Raw genomic sequence first — 16964 nt, forward strand, 5'->3', positions numbered from 1 at the left:
AAATATTTAATATAATTTAATATTTTTTTAATTAATATACATTTTATAAAAATAGTATTAAATTACTCAGTTATAAAAAAACAAATGGTTTATTTTTATAACAAACTTTTTATGCAATTCAACAAACAAATTTAAAGATTAATTTTCATAGGTACCTATTGCTAGTTTTACATTTTGTTATCTACAAAAAGAACTCCGTTTTAATTTATTCTTAAAAAATATGATTTAAACACGTAGCCGTTATAATTCAATTAATATTATATTATTATATTATATGCTATGAAAGGGAGGTGCATATTATTGTTTATGTAATTATGTCTATGCCTAAAATTAATAATTAAAATATCTAATATGCTATAATATAAGAAAATGTACTGTTTACATAATATTATTTTATTTGAAGCACCTATAACGAATCATTATAGTTTGTATAGTTTTTGCTTTATTTGTACCTTTTCCATATTCGAAAAAATCTTTCAAAGATACACTTATAGTGTCTGGACTAAAAATTATGGATTGGCATCATTTAGGATAAGCAAAAATTGATTACGTCTTGCTAGGTAAAATAAAATATAAACTAATGGGCTCTTTTAAGAAATAAAAATATACCAATTTTGTAATTCGAAATTTATTCAAAATACGACGTATTTATATTGGCAAAAATATGTTTTTTTAAACTATTGTACCTACCTATATTTTTCTTAATTTACAAAAGTTAAAATTAAAATACTATAAAACAAAAAGTATAAAAACCATCATAATATTTTAGGAGGGCACAATATTTAATAAATTAGGTATAAATAAATAAGCAACTGCTAAAACGTGTACCTATTGTAATGATCGTATACGTCGTATACATTGGTAAAAATAAACATAATTATCTTCAACAAACTCAATAATAATATTCGTTTCACAGTTTTTTTTAACCATTTGTAACTTTAATAAATTTAAATCTATTCCTAACTAATATTACCTATTATAAAAGTAAAAAAAAAATTACCTTATATAAATATTATACAGTATACTTTAAATTTACCAAATACACTTTAGATAATATTTATATATTATATACACATTAAATACTCAACAATTAAGAAAAAATAACTATTCCAATATTATGTTTTCTTGTTAATATAATATTTTATCATAATTTATATGTTTATTAATTGAAAAAATGTAATGATAATAATAAGCCATGTACCTACTATATGTCTATACTCTATATATAGTAAAGTCATTATTAGGAGTATGAAACTCGGTTATAAATGGTAGGTAAATAAATGGTAATGTATAAAATTAATATGTAATGAAAGTATTTGATAAATTGAAATTATCTATACCATATTGATATCGCCTAAATCCCAATAGGTACCTATGCGTTATTTCTATATTCAAGGGAACATATTTTATGGCGTAATCGCACATCGCATCATAATAATTTCTTTGTCTACAGGCAGTAACAAAGGAACGAGATTTAGAACAAAATGTATTTAAAAAGATAATATAATGTTAAGAATGCTATTTTAATCTGTGGCTATAGTTTATGATAGTTTAAAAACCTAGTTAAAAATCATATCTGATCTGTTTAATATCTAATATTGTGTACTATAGCGTTTACCATAGACGTTTATTTATCTTCGTCCCCCTCGATGCATTTTAATAAACATTCACATGATGACAAGTATATAATTTTTTTAAGGCCATATTACTTGTTTAATAATATGATAAGAAATGTTTTATATTGAAAATTGTTGAAATAAAAAAAAATGTTGACTGCCATACAAAAAGTTTTTTATTTTAAATATAGATTAGGTACCGCCTACCTGTTATATTTTAATTGTAGTTTTACTGTTGAAGTTTTTATTATAAATTAATAAATAAATTATGTTGAAAATAATGTAAAATATTAGGTTATGACCATTTATTTTAACTAACGGTTAAAAATATAACAGAAAAACATTTTAAACATTAACAGTAAACTGTAAAACATAATTATCGTTGTTAAATGTAAACAAACTAAAATATTCAAGACTATCGACCGTTAGGTAATAGCTCGAATTGTTGATTCTATAAGTATTGTAACTATGAATATTATTGAATTTATGCTGTTCCGATCTATAAAAATTCATAGAACCACTAATTTAAAATGGAATAATCTAAAATATAATAATAGGTAGTTAGAACATTGTGAAACTCCCTCTATCCACTCCAGCGGTGGATTTAAGGAGGGCAGAGGGCAGAGTTTAAATTGGACTGTTTGAATCCGCTACTGAATTCCACTCACTTGGTTGGTTCGTAACATAAGTTGTATTAGGCTGGAATCCACATTCATAGATGTTTTAATACCTAATATAACTAATCCACTGTTCATTTATCAGAATAAAATGAGTCGTATGTAGGTCCAATAGGTTACCAGTTATAAGAATTTAATTCGTAGTCTTTAATTGTTAGCTTTGTTTATAATAGCTTAAAGTAATAATATTTTAATGTTAATTATATAATGAATTCAATTTGATATGAACAATATAATATAGAAGCGATATGGCTTGAATAAATAAGATTAGATTTTTTACAGTGTCCAGTGGTGGATCCAGGGGGGTAAAGGGGCAATTGCCTCTTAGTTAAAATACATCTTCAACTATACATCTAATATTTCAAGTGGGTGTTTTTATTTATTATTATTCCACTTGATAAAGTTTATTTCTGGTTCTCTTATTTTATTATATGGTTTTTTACTACTCGTTGTGTTAAAAAAGTAATGACAATTTGAAGCACTCATTTATGTTTTCATATGATTTTTTTTTTAATTGGTATAATTAAATTGTTGTAAGTAGGTACTTAATTAGAACGAATTCTTTGTCGGCTGTCTGACAGATTAACATTTGGTACATATTATTTAGTATGATTGCATGTCGGGAGTTTCATCATAATTCGACAGCATCTAAGATGCTAAATAATAGAAATCCTTACGCTGAAGAAATTATTTTAGACATGACCTTAAAAACTATACGGTATAACAATTAATTACGTCGTTTAAATAAAATCGCATCTTATTGTTTGAAACACTAAATAAAAACTGTTTATTTTTATTACAGTTGACACAATTTTGTTGTGAACTGCTGTGTTGACCATATTCAATGTTTACATTATAATGATACCCCCATTGTTTCCATTTACCGAGTGGATGCAAAATAAAAAATATTTATATATTTAATAACAATAACATAATAATAATACGGTAGTGCGTGTACCTGCAATTTGAATATTTTTCTGGAAAAAAATATAAATGACAAACTATAATGTTGTTGAAAAATTATTGGAATCTCGATTTTTATAAAACAAGTTTCCTGTCTTATATAAAATCCCAATGCGAATTATAACGCTTATTAGAAAATAAAGCTGAGTCTTGAGCCGCTACAAAATGTATAAAGCTCCAATTATGATGTACAACAATTATTGATGTCTACTATAATAATTTAATATCAAACATTCAACATCCAGCTATCGGTGATTTTATTTTCACAGAATTTCGATGTCAGTATAATAAGCTTTTTTTACGTTTGATTTGAATATCTAACAAAACATTTTCGTAGATTTTGATAACTTTTTTTAGAATATTAGGTTATGGGAGCTCTAGCCCAAAATAACAACTTTTAACGTTGGTTGACTTATAACGTAGGTATTGTATAATATGTATTAATCTGATAATAGTTTAAGCATCTAAATTAATTAAACATAGTTTTGTTTGAAACGTTTAAAACAAATGATTTAAACAACATAAAAAAACAGTTGTTTAAAACAGAAAAATATAATTCTAAGCATATAACTTATAATTACATACCGTCAACTCCTAAATATTATTTTTCTTGTGACTATAAATCAATTTTTAATAAAAAAAATTTTTAATTTAAAAAAAAATATAAATCAATTTAATATTTAAATTATAATAAATTGATTTTTTTTTACAGTGTACTTACGCATTAGTTGTATATAATAAATTATATATTTTGTTTTAAACTCGATTAAATCATATTTTAAATATGTTTAAAACCGTTAAAAAAATATCATTTAAAAGAAGACGTATATTAAACATAAAAAACATTTTGTTCAATTAAAACCGTTTTTTTTTTTAAATTTTTTTTTAAAATACATGTTTTTATCAACTTTGATTAATACCATTATTACAATTATAGATTACATAGGAATAATCCTTAGGCTTAAGAGTAAATATTGATAGATTACTCGAAGTATGGTTTAATGGAAATCAAAAATTTATATTTATATAAATTTCAATAAAATATATACAAATTTCACAATTAATCTACTTCTGTTAAATTAATTTTATAGTAATAACTAAATATTTTTGATAACCTTAACAAATGTTGTTATGTACGATTGGCTATTGTGACAGACAATGTTTGATTATAATATATTTATGTTAAGACATCACGTGTTTAAAAAGAAAAAGAAATTCCAATTTTATTGTACATCAAACATTAGTTTTTAAATGTATATTCAGTATGTTTGATACTAATGGTAAAAATCTAAAATTATTCACTGAACTAATAAAAGTTTTAATTAATTATAATTTATAACTAAACATTGATATTCATAAATTACAATTTGATATTATTTCCTTAATAATGTTAGAAAAATATAAAATTACTTAGAATTAATTTTAGGATAACAATAAAAAAAATATTGTGTTGATACTGTTTTCCTAAATTTTAAAATTAGGTAATGGTTCTAGTTTCTACCAATTCACCTGCAACAATTTGGTTAGTTTAACAAAGTAAACATTTTTAAAAACGACTGAGTGTAGTCAAGATAGATCAAAATGTTAGTTAGTTAAAACCAACTTTATTTTAGTTTTAAAAATATATTACAAAAATACAAAATACTATTGTCGGAAGAGTATAGATACATAACTTGCAGCAAAACATATGTTTTGTGTTATAACATATATTTATAGTAAAAGGTGGGCACTCATTATAATATAGGTAGGTAGTTAAAAAGTTGTGGTTATTTTTTACATTTTTACTCGAATAGGTAGGTCGTTAGTTATTTTTACAAGTAGTTTAATATCTGACGGAGTTTGTTTATTATTTTTAATATTATATATTAAATCAACTTCCATCTATTAATTGTTGTAATCATCCAGAAGACAGCTATAATTTACAAAGTTTAAAATTAGTGCACACGTCACCGACAATGGATATTCATTTATTACAATTTACAAATATTTCCAGTGTATTTGTATTTAAATATGATTTGTTAGTTATCACAGTTTAAGGAAGGTATATACATAATAATTATTTAAAAAAAATTAATGTTCTTAAGATAAAAATAATTTAAAAAATAAAGTAGTACAATTTATAAATTATATGTTGTGTTTATTAATAATAAGGTACCATAATAATTATTGATAGAAATATAACTGCTTATTCTATTGTAAATAGAAATTTTTATTTTTAACTCGACTCACCAACATTTTTAATTTTATTAGCATTCATAACTTATATAACAACCGGGTTTTAAGCATTACTTATCATTTAGAGAAATTCAATTTAGAAACTATTTTACGTTGGAGTAATATATATATTATTATATATTTTTTTTATTCACTTAAAATTGTATACCTAGTCAACTGAACAAGTGCTTATTGTTTTCTGTATGTATGTAATTAATTATGATGAAATTGTAAAATCAAATAAAAAGAAAAATTCGCACTTTATTTATGTTGAGAAGTATAATATTTTTGATCTTAATAGGTAGCAGGTAAATTAGTTGTAACAAGAATCCAACCCTTTCTGATGTTGGTGCGGAAACGGTCATTATTTTGACAGAATCGGGTAATTGCTAAAATTGCATAGTCGGCGTTTTTTAGTTACTATAAATTAACAATCGTGCGATTTCCGATAGTCCAATTACTGTAAACAATAATTAGTGTATACCAACATAGCTTAATCAGTAATATTATTTATATTATTTGTTAGGTAGTTATCACAAAATCGTTGTTGTTATTTGTTCGATTAAAAAACGGTTCGCTGCCATATTATTGAACCAATTTATTATATTATTTGGTTATTTCTTATTTTGATTAGGTTATGCATAATCATTGATCGGCTTCGCATCGAAAGTTAAAGGACGTGTAACTATAAAAATATGAGCTATATAATACTATATAATAAAATATTATAAATTAGGTATACCTATTCGATTATTTTGTTATAAAAGTAGGTAGATATTGTACCTATTTCATACTAATTTTTTTTAAAACTGGATACAGTTAGGTTAAACAAACTTATTTTATCTTAACAAAGAAAATTGGAATGGCGTCTAGGCGTTCAGCAAATATTATAAGCTATATACGTATAACAGTTGTAATAACAATTTCGATTGTAAATGAGGCCCACAGTATTAATCTGGGCCTCAGTTATACTGATAGGAATACGTTTTGTCTTTTGTATAACCAAATATATTCAGCAAGTGACCAATTAATAGCTCAATGATACATAAATCGTGAATCATGAGCTAATAAATACCTAGGTAAGTTGTAGGTACAACACCTATGTAGAGTAAACATGACTTTTTACACCGTTTATCATTTTATAATAAGGTACAGAAATATTATTTTGAAATTAAAACACTGTGTATACAATTTATACTGTAATTATATACTGTACTATACTTATACTGTAACTATAATTTATACTACAATTTATAGAGTAAGTTACCCAACTATTTGTTATAACCGATTTATTGAAAGAAAAAAACAAAACTATTTTGGAAATTAATATTTAATAATCAAAACCGTATCTTGATATTGGTGTCTTCCGGTTAACGATTATTAAAAATAAAAACAATTTTTATCCAATTTCTATATTGTATTGGTAGCTATAATTTAAAAATTCTGGTCACAGTTCACACATCGAATTTTTATCACCAAAAAAAAGGCCCTCTAATTATAATTTTATAGCATCCCCAGTATTTTTCAGCTCAATGATTGATCCAATGATGATGTTATGTTTGCCGTGAATGTGTTATTATGATCACATTGTTGTATGTTATGTTTTTAATATATGATAGGTGCTTTCCACAATCCGCATGTGAATTATTATTAGTATTATAAATTACTGTAGGTATTACCATTACCGTATTGTCTTTCGATAATATTATAATCGTGACATTTGTTTGTTATTTATTTATGCGCAGATGGTGGTGGTGGTATCAAACCTGTTTATCCACAAATATTCAACCTGGCGTCCCGGGCCGTTGTGACAGCAAACGCGACCTGTGGCGAGACGGAAAAAGGACCGGAAGTGTATTGCAAGTTTGGCTCAGCGGGACAGCAGTGCGGTGTTTGCGACGCCCGGTCGGGTGACCCGGCCAAGACGCACGGCCCAGCTTACGCGGTGGACAACGCCACGGCTGGCACGTGGTGGCAGAGCCCATCTCTGCACAACGGTGACCAGTACCAGTACGTCACGTTCACGATCGACTTAAAACAGGTGAGAGAAAATTGGCCGCAAATTTCAAAAAAAAAAAAAAAAATGTGATGCGAAATGGGCATAATAACCGATTTCCGCCAAAGTGGCCCTAGACTATTATCTGCACTATGACCGTTTTCTGCTAATGGTAAAATATTCTGATTTCTAGCAAAACAAAATTAATATATTATTTTAGATTTCCTAAATCCATCGAAATGTAATCAATACGATATATATTATCATATATTATCAATATCACTATAATAGTATAACGTCGAAATTATAAAATTTAATAATTATTAATAGTATATAGGTAAATGGTATAGCTACTATATAAATGTAATTATTGCAAAGATTGCCAGCTTAACGTCAAAGTACAATTCAACTATAAAATAAAATTACATATTTACCTTCAAAAATTTAAACTTACTGTTGATTAAAAGAAAACTTGTTCGTAGCATCTCCACCGCGTGATGTAATTTTGAGATCTATACGCATGGATAATTAATTTAAATGTTTTTAAATTTTCATACTATGCCCTTATAATAATAATAATAGCAATAATAATAATTATAATACTGGATATAAAGAATTCTCAAAAAATGTCTAAAATAATATTATGAGACTTGCCTATATACGGAGAATATACATTATACTTGCACTACTCGTTCTATTCCGTATACTTTAGGCAGAAAAATACTACTCAAATAGTTATTAAAGTATACGATATTTTGGAGATAACGACATAGACAGATATATCTGTTCATTAAATTAGTGCATCACAAAAAAGTATAGCTGTTTAAAAAAGTTTTTAAAAAAATGATTCTTTGTAGGTACCATAAATACCTAGTAAAATAATTACTTTATATAATCAAAAACTCCTCGATCCTCATCGATTATAATATAATATTGTATTAATTAGGTTGTAATGTTCTATAATATATTTGTATTAAAATGATGCCATACCCGCATATGTTTTCTCCGTCTCGTAAGTACGTAACCTCGTACGTAACATAGCAAATGTAGGTACGCCCAGCACAACACATTTAGCTCCATTGGTTTAAACATTGGAGTGAATCGAAATTATGAAAATTATTATTATTATTATGAAAATTGATGGTAAGAACATTATCGGTGTTCGTATGTTGGTTTATTACGATGGTTCAATTTTTTAGCAGTTTATGCGTATATAATAGGTATAGCGTAGATTAAAAATGCTCATAACTCACTCAAAAACTGAATAATCGTAAAAAACCAACGCATATATGAACACAGATAATTTTCTTATCATAAAGTTTTATAATAAATTACGCACTTATAAGACGGAGACAACACATGCGGGTGTGAGGTTTCCTAGCTGAAATCACGAATCTGTATTTAAAACTGAATTGCTCCAATCGAATTGTCTGCATAATTTCACAATGATGCAACAACAAACATTGGTATCGCATACATTTTAAATTTTAAACAATTTCGTCAAATGTAATACCTTAAAACGCGGACGTGTGAGAATGAATAAATATTGTGGGTTTACCTACATTGATTAGCTTTTTTAACATCTGTTATTTGTTAAACGTGATAAATTCGTTGGATTAAAAAAAAATTATCATAATTTGACATAATATTTTTGTATTGACAAAACGTGATAACCTTACAGAATAATCTTTTTACGAATGGATGAATGAATGCGTGAGGCTGCAGCGGAACAGTTTGGAGGAGATTTTTCTAATGAAATAAACTTTCAAGAATACGATAAACATCTTGAAATTACAAACTGTCTCGCTCTTTATGATTTAATTAGTAACTTTCTTTCGGTCAAAAAGGCTTCTTTTTTTAAATGAACTTAACTTTAGCATGGTAACAAAAATAACAGAATGTCCAGGGGAAAACGTTTCAACGTTCCATGGTTTTGTGACGTTTCTTACCCATCGTCCATACTGTATTGTACACGAGTCTACGTTCTAAAAATAATCCACGTATTAGATAGCATTTGACGGCATTTATAGAAACCATATTACTAGGTAATAGTATTATAATAGCATACTATGATATTACTAGGTAATAGTATTATAAAAGCATACTATGTATATTTTTTTACTAATTCAAATGTGTAAAAAATAGATAGGTAATAATGAAAACGTAAGCATTTATTTTTAATTAAATAGTTAATTAATAGTTATAAATATTTATATTTACCGATATAATTTTCGAAATTTACTTAATATCCGAATATATTATGTTATATTATAAGTCTTAAGAAACATATAAGTTTCACAATATTTAAACAGTTTACTTAGTAATTTATACTTTTATTTTATACCCAAATCGTATGAAAAACTAAAGCTATACAACTCGCCTATTATGTGCAGTGACTGTATCGTAGATCATGGATAAATATCTTTATACAGCCAATAATGACTGAATTTCTGGCATAAAAAGACAACTGTCTGTACTACTTTGCCAAAACTATTTAAAGCCTTGAATTCTAATCTACACTTAATGCCTAATTAAATACGCTATAAATAAATGTATAAGAATAATTCACAAAATAAATATTCGATTAATTCATAAAAACTCGTAGGTAGAGGATATTTTAAAAATATGAACTAATAATTTATAAGAAATAAAAATAATAGAATTTTTTTACCAAAATACGAATAAATATTACCTTATGGCATCATATAGTATATCAAAAAATAATATTAGAAAAATATTAATAAGGAATCATTTTTATTTATAAGAAGGCAACAATAATGGTTAGGATTTCTCAGTTAATTTTTATAATTATATTATGTACAAGTTATTTTTATTCATGATAGTTTTCAACATATCTAATTAATTAATTAGGAACTTAGGATATTTGAATAATTTTAATAGTTTTAAATAAATTAGTAAATCCATGTAAAATACATTTTATAGAAATGTGGTAAACTATTACAAATTAGTATAAGTGATATGTATGATGTATCTAAAAAATATAATAAGCAAAATAGATACAATTTGAAATCAATCAAAAATAAATAACTTGAGGATACAGTATAATTTATATCTGTATAATAATATTAACTTAAATATAATATAAATATAAATAAATATAATATTTATGTTATATTTTATTATTTAAGATTACCCTCCAGGCGTCCGCTGAGCTTTTATAAATGAGCCGTATACTGTTGTATTGTACACAGTTTAGGTAGGGTCATGTAGAGGAATTTTTTTCGAGGAGGTTGACCAGTAGAAATTTACATTGTTGACATTTACGTAAAAGCATCTTAGCATGGATCATGATTCACTTGAATAGTACTTTGTTATTGCAGCAAATATCATAGAATAGATTAATTATATAATCACTCGATTTAAGATATCTTAAATCGTGATTAATCATCTATTCTGTAATAGACGATAGTAGCTATCGTATAATATAGGTTCTACTATAATTGTAATTATTCTTGGCGTAAGACAGCTGTCTTATACTCTTATAATAATAGTTATAATATTATTTTTTATATGAAAATGATGCATTTCTTGTATATATAAACCATATATTCTTAGGGAAAGCGCGGAAACTGATTTCCTAGGATTAACCGTACGCACACCTATGTTTATATGAACTTAAATGAATTTAAATAATATATATTCATCTCCGTATTTATCCGTTTAGTATATCATACCTATTATAATATAATTTTTTATTTTGACTTCCGTTTGGAACATACCTATTAACTATAGGTACCTACTGTATAAACTATTATTTTATTGATATATATTTAACCTATTTTCAAGACTGGGAAAAAATCGATCAACTTACAGTTTCTATGAATCAGGACGAATGCGGTCAATTACTTGATTGCGAGCCAGCAAATAGTAAGAGTTAATGGTAATAGTTACCCAAAGTGTTGAGTTCCACAGAGAAATTCAATACCAGACGATTTAATTGTAAAACTTTTGCCCCTACGTAATTTTAACTTTCAGACAATCGGGAGTAAACCTAATAGTATAAATGCTTAAGACATATTTTTCCCCGATTAATTATTATTTTATATAGTAGCTTGATGAGAATATTTGCATGATAAACAAGGTTTTCATTATTTTAAACAGAGTTATGAAATACATTGTTACCTAAAATAAACCCTTATTGGTATTTCTATGCTGTTTTCGACTGTCATCGCCTTTTGAAGCAGTAAAAATGATTAATTGTATGAAATCACATAAAAAATGTGTGGTAAAATTTGATTTTATTGGTATCTACTTGGTAGGAGGGAAGGAGGGAGTCAAAAGTAAAATATTCACAATAGTAATAAAAAGAATTTGGATATGACAACAACAAAAAGGTGGGAAAGTAGGTAATCCATCTACTGTAAACTAGGTGTAAAGTATAATTCGTCATTGTAATACAGTCTATGTGTTAAATTTAAAAAAAATTATGAATCATTGCATATAACAAACAACTGTGTGAGAATACGAACTTTATATTGCTTCTTAGTTATATGGTAAATTGAATTAATTTTTGTGTAAAATATTGCTTTTGTTATCATCAATCAGCATATTATAATAAAATGAAGTTGCATTATTCATTTCGGATAAACTCCGAAACGTCTTGATCGATTAGGCTGATTTATTTTTCGTTGCGTTCGTAATTTTCAGGGTTTGTCCGGAAAAGTAGGAAATCTCGATGGCAAAAATACAACAGGTGGCGTCATCTGTCCAGCAAATAAATAAAACAGTTATTATGATTGAATATAATTTTAGAATTGTATATTACATTTGGTCGTATCCATGGTATTCTTAACCCTATATTTTTGATTGTTGTCCCGTGAACCTACACATTATAAACACCGTGGCACCCAACGTGTTAATAACACATTCGTAATTACATATTATGTACCTCGCACCTACCTGAAAATATGCTGCTCACATAATCACAAGCGTGTCTCACGGGTGGGATAACTTTAATGTGATATTATCGAACGTGTCTTGACTGACTCATTGACTGATCACGTAGAGCCTAAACTATGATAGCTACTTGAATTTTCCAAAATTTTGAGCAAAGAATAATAACTTTCCTAATACATTAAAAAAAGTATAAAATAAAAAAAAAACAGAAAAAAACCTATTGAAAATGATTAATAAATGTTTAAATATAGATGTACACCAATAAATCTGCATTAAGTGCAGTTTCGTAAAGTAAGCTAGGGAATGTTTTATGATTGCTGTTAATATAGGTTATTATACAATGTAAAGATAATGTAAAAGAAATATAACTAAGATAAATTGAAGATGAATTATTTAAAATGTACTTTTAAAATTAATTATTTATCATACAAAATGTAATAAAAAAAAAACAGTACAAATGTATATTATAATAACAACAAGAAAATGTAATTAAGACTTAAATCACATTAACACTTGAATATAATACAATTTGGTTTAAGTACTAAAGATTCGATAATATTTGTTAATTGTTATGTGTATAAAATATAGGACTTCAAAATACGGTTTTTGATAAGCAGTGCACTTCTTGCATTTTTATTATTTTAAACCATACATTTGATATTGGTCAAAATGATTCTGATTCAGAGTATGGAATTAAATAAATGTATTCTGTCAAACAAAAAAGTAAAAACTTCAAAACTGAAAATGATAAAAAAAACCTATAGATTTGTAATGATTTTGTGACCAGCTACTTTTTGACTTATGAAACTGTATAGAACATCCCTCCACTTAAAATTTCTGAGCACGCCACTGGCGGTAGTATTTATAGATACGCCTATAAGTCTAGAAATATATCGCAGTATGTATCTCAATGACATAATAATAAGGTTTGGAAATTTGTCAGAATTATTAAACTGCCATTTTCAATACTGAACTTTGAAAAATATTACCAGCTGTGGAAGAAGTTTCATAACTCGAAGTTGACTTGTATACATTTTAAAACAATAAATAATGCAATATCTCACGATCATATAGCATTTTATATTTTTTTATATGGTGGGTTAACGCCTTTATCTGTATAGATTTTGTGAAATATTTTCATATAAACATGTTCATTACAATAGGTAAATAAGTAAAATGAAACATAATATTTATTAAATATTTTATAAAATTTGATTAATTTATAGTCTTTCCGATATAAACCAATTTGATAATTTGAACAAACATTATGATAACATATTATAATATATTAATATAGGCAAATCAAACAAATTTCACCGTTTAATAAATTGAATAGTTTGTTTCTGCTGAAGAAAATAGTGTGATAAATTAAAGTGAATTTAAATAATAGGTATTTTGACTGTTTTAAGCACTCGCTTAACAGGTTTTCTATGTACTATTTTTTCCCCGTTGTAATTTGGTGTACATACTACAATACTACATTTATGTATGTCGTATAAATATATAATGTATAGGTATAAATAATAAATTATAAATTAAAAAACCGTGGTAGTTTTCTAATTATGTGATTGGTATACTTGCATAAAGTTCATTAGATTATAAAAATAATAAAAAAAAAATAATGAATTTTTTGATGATAAAATATAACAAATATTATGTCGTAGAGACATTTTGGGAAATAACGAAAATTATAATAAAGAATTAAAATAATGATAAATTGGATTGTAATTATTTTTAATTTTTTAGTTTTTAATTTTTGTGAGAATAACGAAAATCGCATTGAATTAATGAGTAAATAGATAAAAACAAATAAAAACTTATAATTTATTTATAATGTATCTATTATGTTTATATTTAAATATATATTATAATATGTAGGTAATAATTATATAGGTATAAATAAGTACAATATATTATTTATTTTAAATTAATATTATTACGTTGTAGATGACTTGTATTGAATTAGAAGATTCCTATCCAGTTAGAACACGCCTGCTATACGGATGCCCAATTTGTATTTAAATATTAATTTAGTCATATTTAATGACATTTAATTAAGGGTGTCGGTGCTGGTTTTTCCAATTTTCCGAAATTATATACAATTTGAAATTTGAAGATTATATTTTATATTTCATTTGCAAACTTAATTATAATACTTTTCCACTAATCTACTTCACGATACCTATTTAGGGGGAAGAGGAGATTAATAGGTGTATTATATCAACAAAAATGACTTCACAGGAAAAACACTCATATTGATAATATGTTTGACAATTTTTTTTTATCTGAAAGATGAAAACTTTTTTCAGGTCAAAGCCCGAATTTTTTATATTGAATAGTGCTTGAAAAATACGTTGGAAAAATAACAAATTTTATACAAATGCATATTTTAGATTTATAATTATAATTTTAAGAATCGGGCTTTGATCGATCGCCAAAATGTTCTCTTATTTTAAATGAAATAAAAATTAACGAAATCCGACCATTCTACAGAGCGTTATGGTTTTTCCTGTAAGACACATTTTTGTACTAAAAACGCTCAGGCTCCGACGATACAAATAAGATACAAATCATAAAATAATTTTATACCATATAATATTACATATTATCACGTTTTTTTTGTATATAGTAAAGTTATGAAATGTAAAATTAATTGTTTAAATACCTATACGTTTTTTTTTTTCAATGCTTTTAAAATAATTTAATTGATTTATTACATTATTTATTTACATTTATTTAATATTAGGTATCTACATTTTTTTATTTTTGCATGTCACAAGACCATTGACATATTTTTATTTTTATTTTTATTTACATATACAAAGTTAATAGTTACATGATATTTCTAGTTAAAAAAAATGTAGTATTATTTTATTGTTCATAGAATTTTAAAACAAATTGTATTGGCACAATAATTAAGAAAACAACTACGGTTGACCGGGAAAAATTAACGTGATTCTTCTGATCTCGTTTATGTTCCTATTGTAGGAACAAATTTGTATTCGGTTTGCATTGTGGTGTAGTATAAATTAAATTTGTATTTTTTAATAGCAAAAAAGAAAATAATAACTTGTGTTAAAAAAGAAACATGCAAATAAAAACTATATTTCATTCGCGTCGAGAATAATAATAGAAGCAATTGAAAAAATAAAATCATGACCGACAATACAATATTACAATATTGTTTACATATTTATCGTTGTTTGTTATGTTATTATTATGATGTTCAATGTAGTTATGTAATGCGTAAGCTCTCTCTTGGAGTTATTCTTCAGTGTCTATACCTCGATTAAACTCTCTTTCTTTACCAAATTATAATAATACAAATAAACATTAAAATAAAAACAAACAAACGGCTTAAAACAAATCACGTTGCCAATGCGATAACGTCGAAATTGAAAAATTCTGTAAACGTCAACTGCACAGAAAAAGGATTTACCATTAGTCATTCTCGACCGTTGATGTTCCGCACCACCCCCCCCCCCCCCCCCCGGACAACAACACAAAGCATAATTTTTACATTTGTCTGTACCTGCCTACACTAGGTGGTGAATCAGGTTACCTAACCTATACCTAAAAGTATAATATATTTATTCCTATATACTCATGTTGATACTCCGCAATCTCCGCGATTCGTGATATTCAGCCACAGCTGTGGTCACCGACATCAGTAAACGGTCGATCTGCCGTTTATATTTGTTTATTTTACTGTTTACTCGTCGTGGTGATAAGCAATGTTATTTGCGTTTTCAATCACCTATCCATCATTGAAGACTGTTTCATAAAATATAGCCCAATACGCGCAAGATGACGTGATCCAAGTTAGAAACTTTAGGCTTTCCAATAACCAAAAATATGTATTTGAGAAATATAGAAAAATATGACCCTATATATGAATAAATATATCTCTCAATATAAATTTATTATAAGATTCAATAATTCATAATTACCATTAAAATCTAAAATCTAAAAAATAAAAATAAAGTTACAGTTATATGTATTAAAAGCATTTTTGATAGAAGTTTGCAGCGGAGACGGTTCGCAAAATACAAGGGGTGGCGAGCGGAATGAGCAAGAGGAAAACCTTTAGTATAATATAATGATAAATATAATGATTTTAAATATATTTTATAAATAAGACCAAACAAAATAAATAATTTTTTTTTTATTATTATCGAGTATGCCTATCAGTATCATACTACCAATCAGGAGTAATCAGTGATTACTAATCACCTATCAAATATTTTTAAAAGTCAAATTTGATTAGTTAAATAATTTTAATTTTAATATTAAGATTACTGCACCTCTTATTAATAAATGCAATAGTTGATATTTTTTAAAATTTAAAATTAACTTGTTGATGTTGATGTTATCTTTAGTTATTGGTAGTACCTAGGCATCTTTTTTAGATTCTGAGTGGAACGATGAATGTATTGATTTACAATGATGTGTGTTTTTTTTATTTTTTTATTTTATTTTTTATTTTTTTTGTGTCTGTGTGCACGATAAGTAGTCGAAATAATGCTACGATTTTCAACTTCAGTATCTTGTTCGATCAGAAAGTGAATATCGTTGGTGCAT

General features: G+C 25.9%; 1 protein-coding gene across 1 annotated transcript in view; it reads left to right on the plus strand.

Moving 5' to 3' along the window:
- LOC100162936 (laminin subunit alpha-1) overlaps nucleotides 1-16964 on the plus strand; it is a 59534-nt gene that overhangs the window by 15997 nt on the left and 26573 nt on the right. The window contains exon 2 of the mRNA XM_029485953.1: nucleotides 7216-7511. Coding sequence (XP_029341813.1) covers nucleotides 7216-7511 — 296 coding nt within the window. The remainder of the gene's footprint in view (nucleotides 1-7215; nucleotides 7512-16964) is intronic.

This window comes from Acyrthosiphon pisum, chromosome X (assembly GCF_005508785.2).
Source record: "Acyrthosiphon pisum isolate AL4f chromosome X, pea_aphid_22Mar2018_4r6ur, whole genome shotgun sequence".
Classification (NCBI taxonomy): Eukaryota; Metazoa; Arthropoda; class Insecta; order Hemiptera; family Aphididae; genus Acyrthosiphon; species Acyrthosiphon pisum.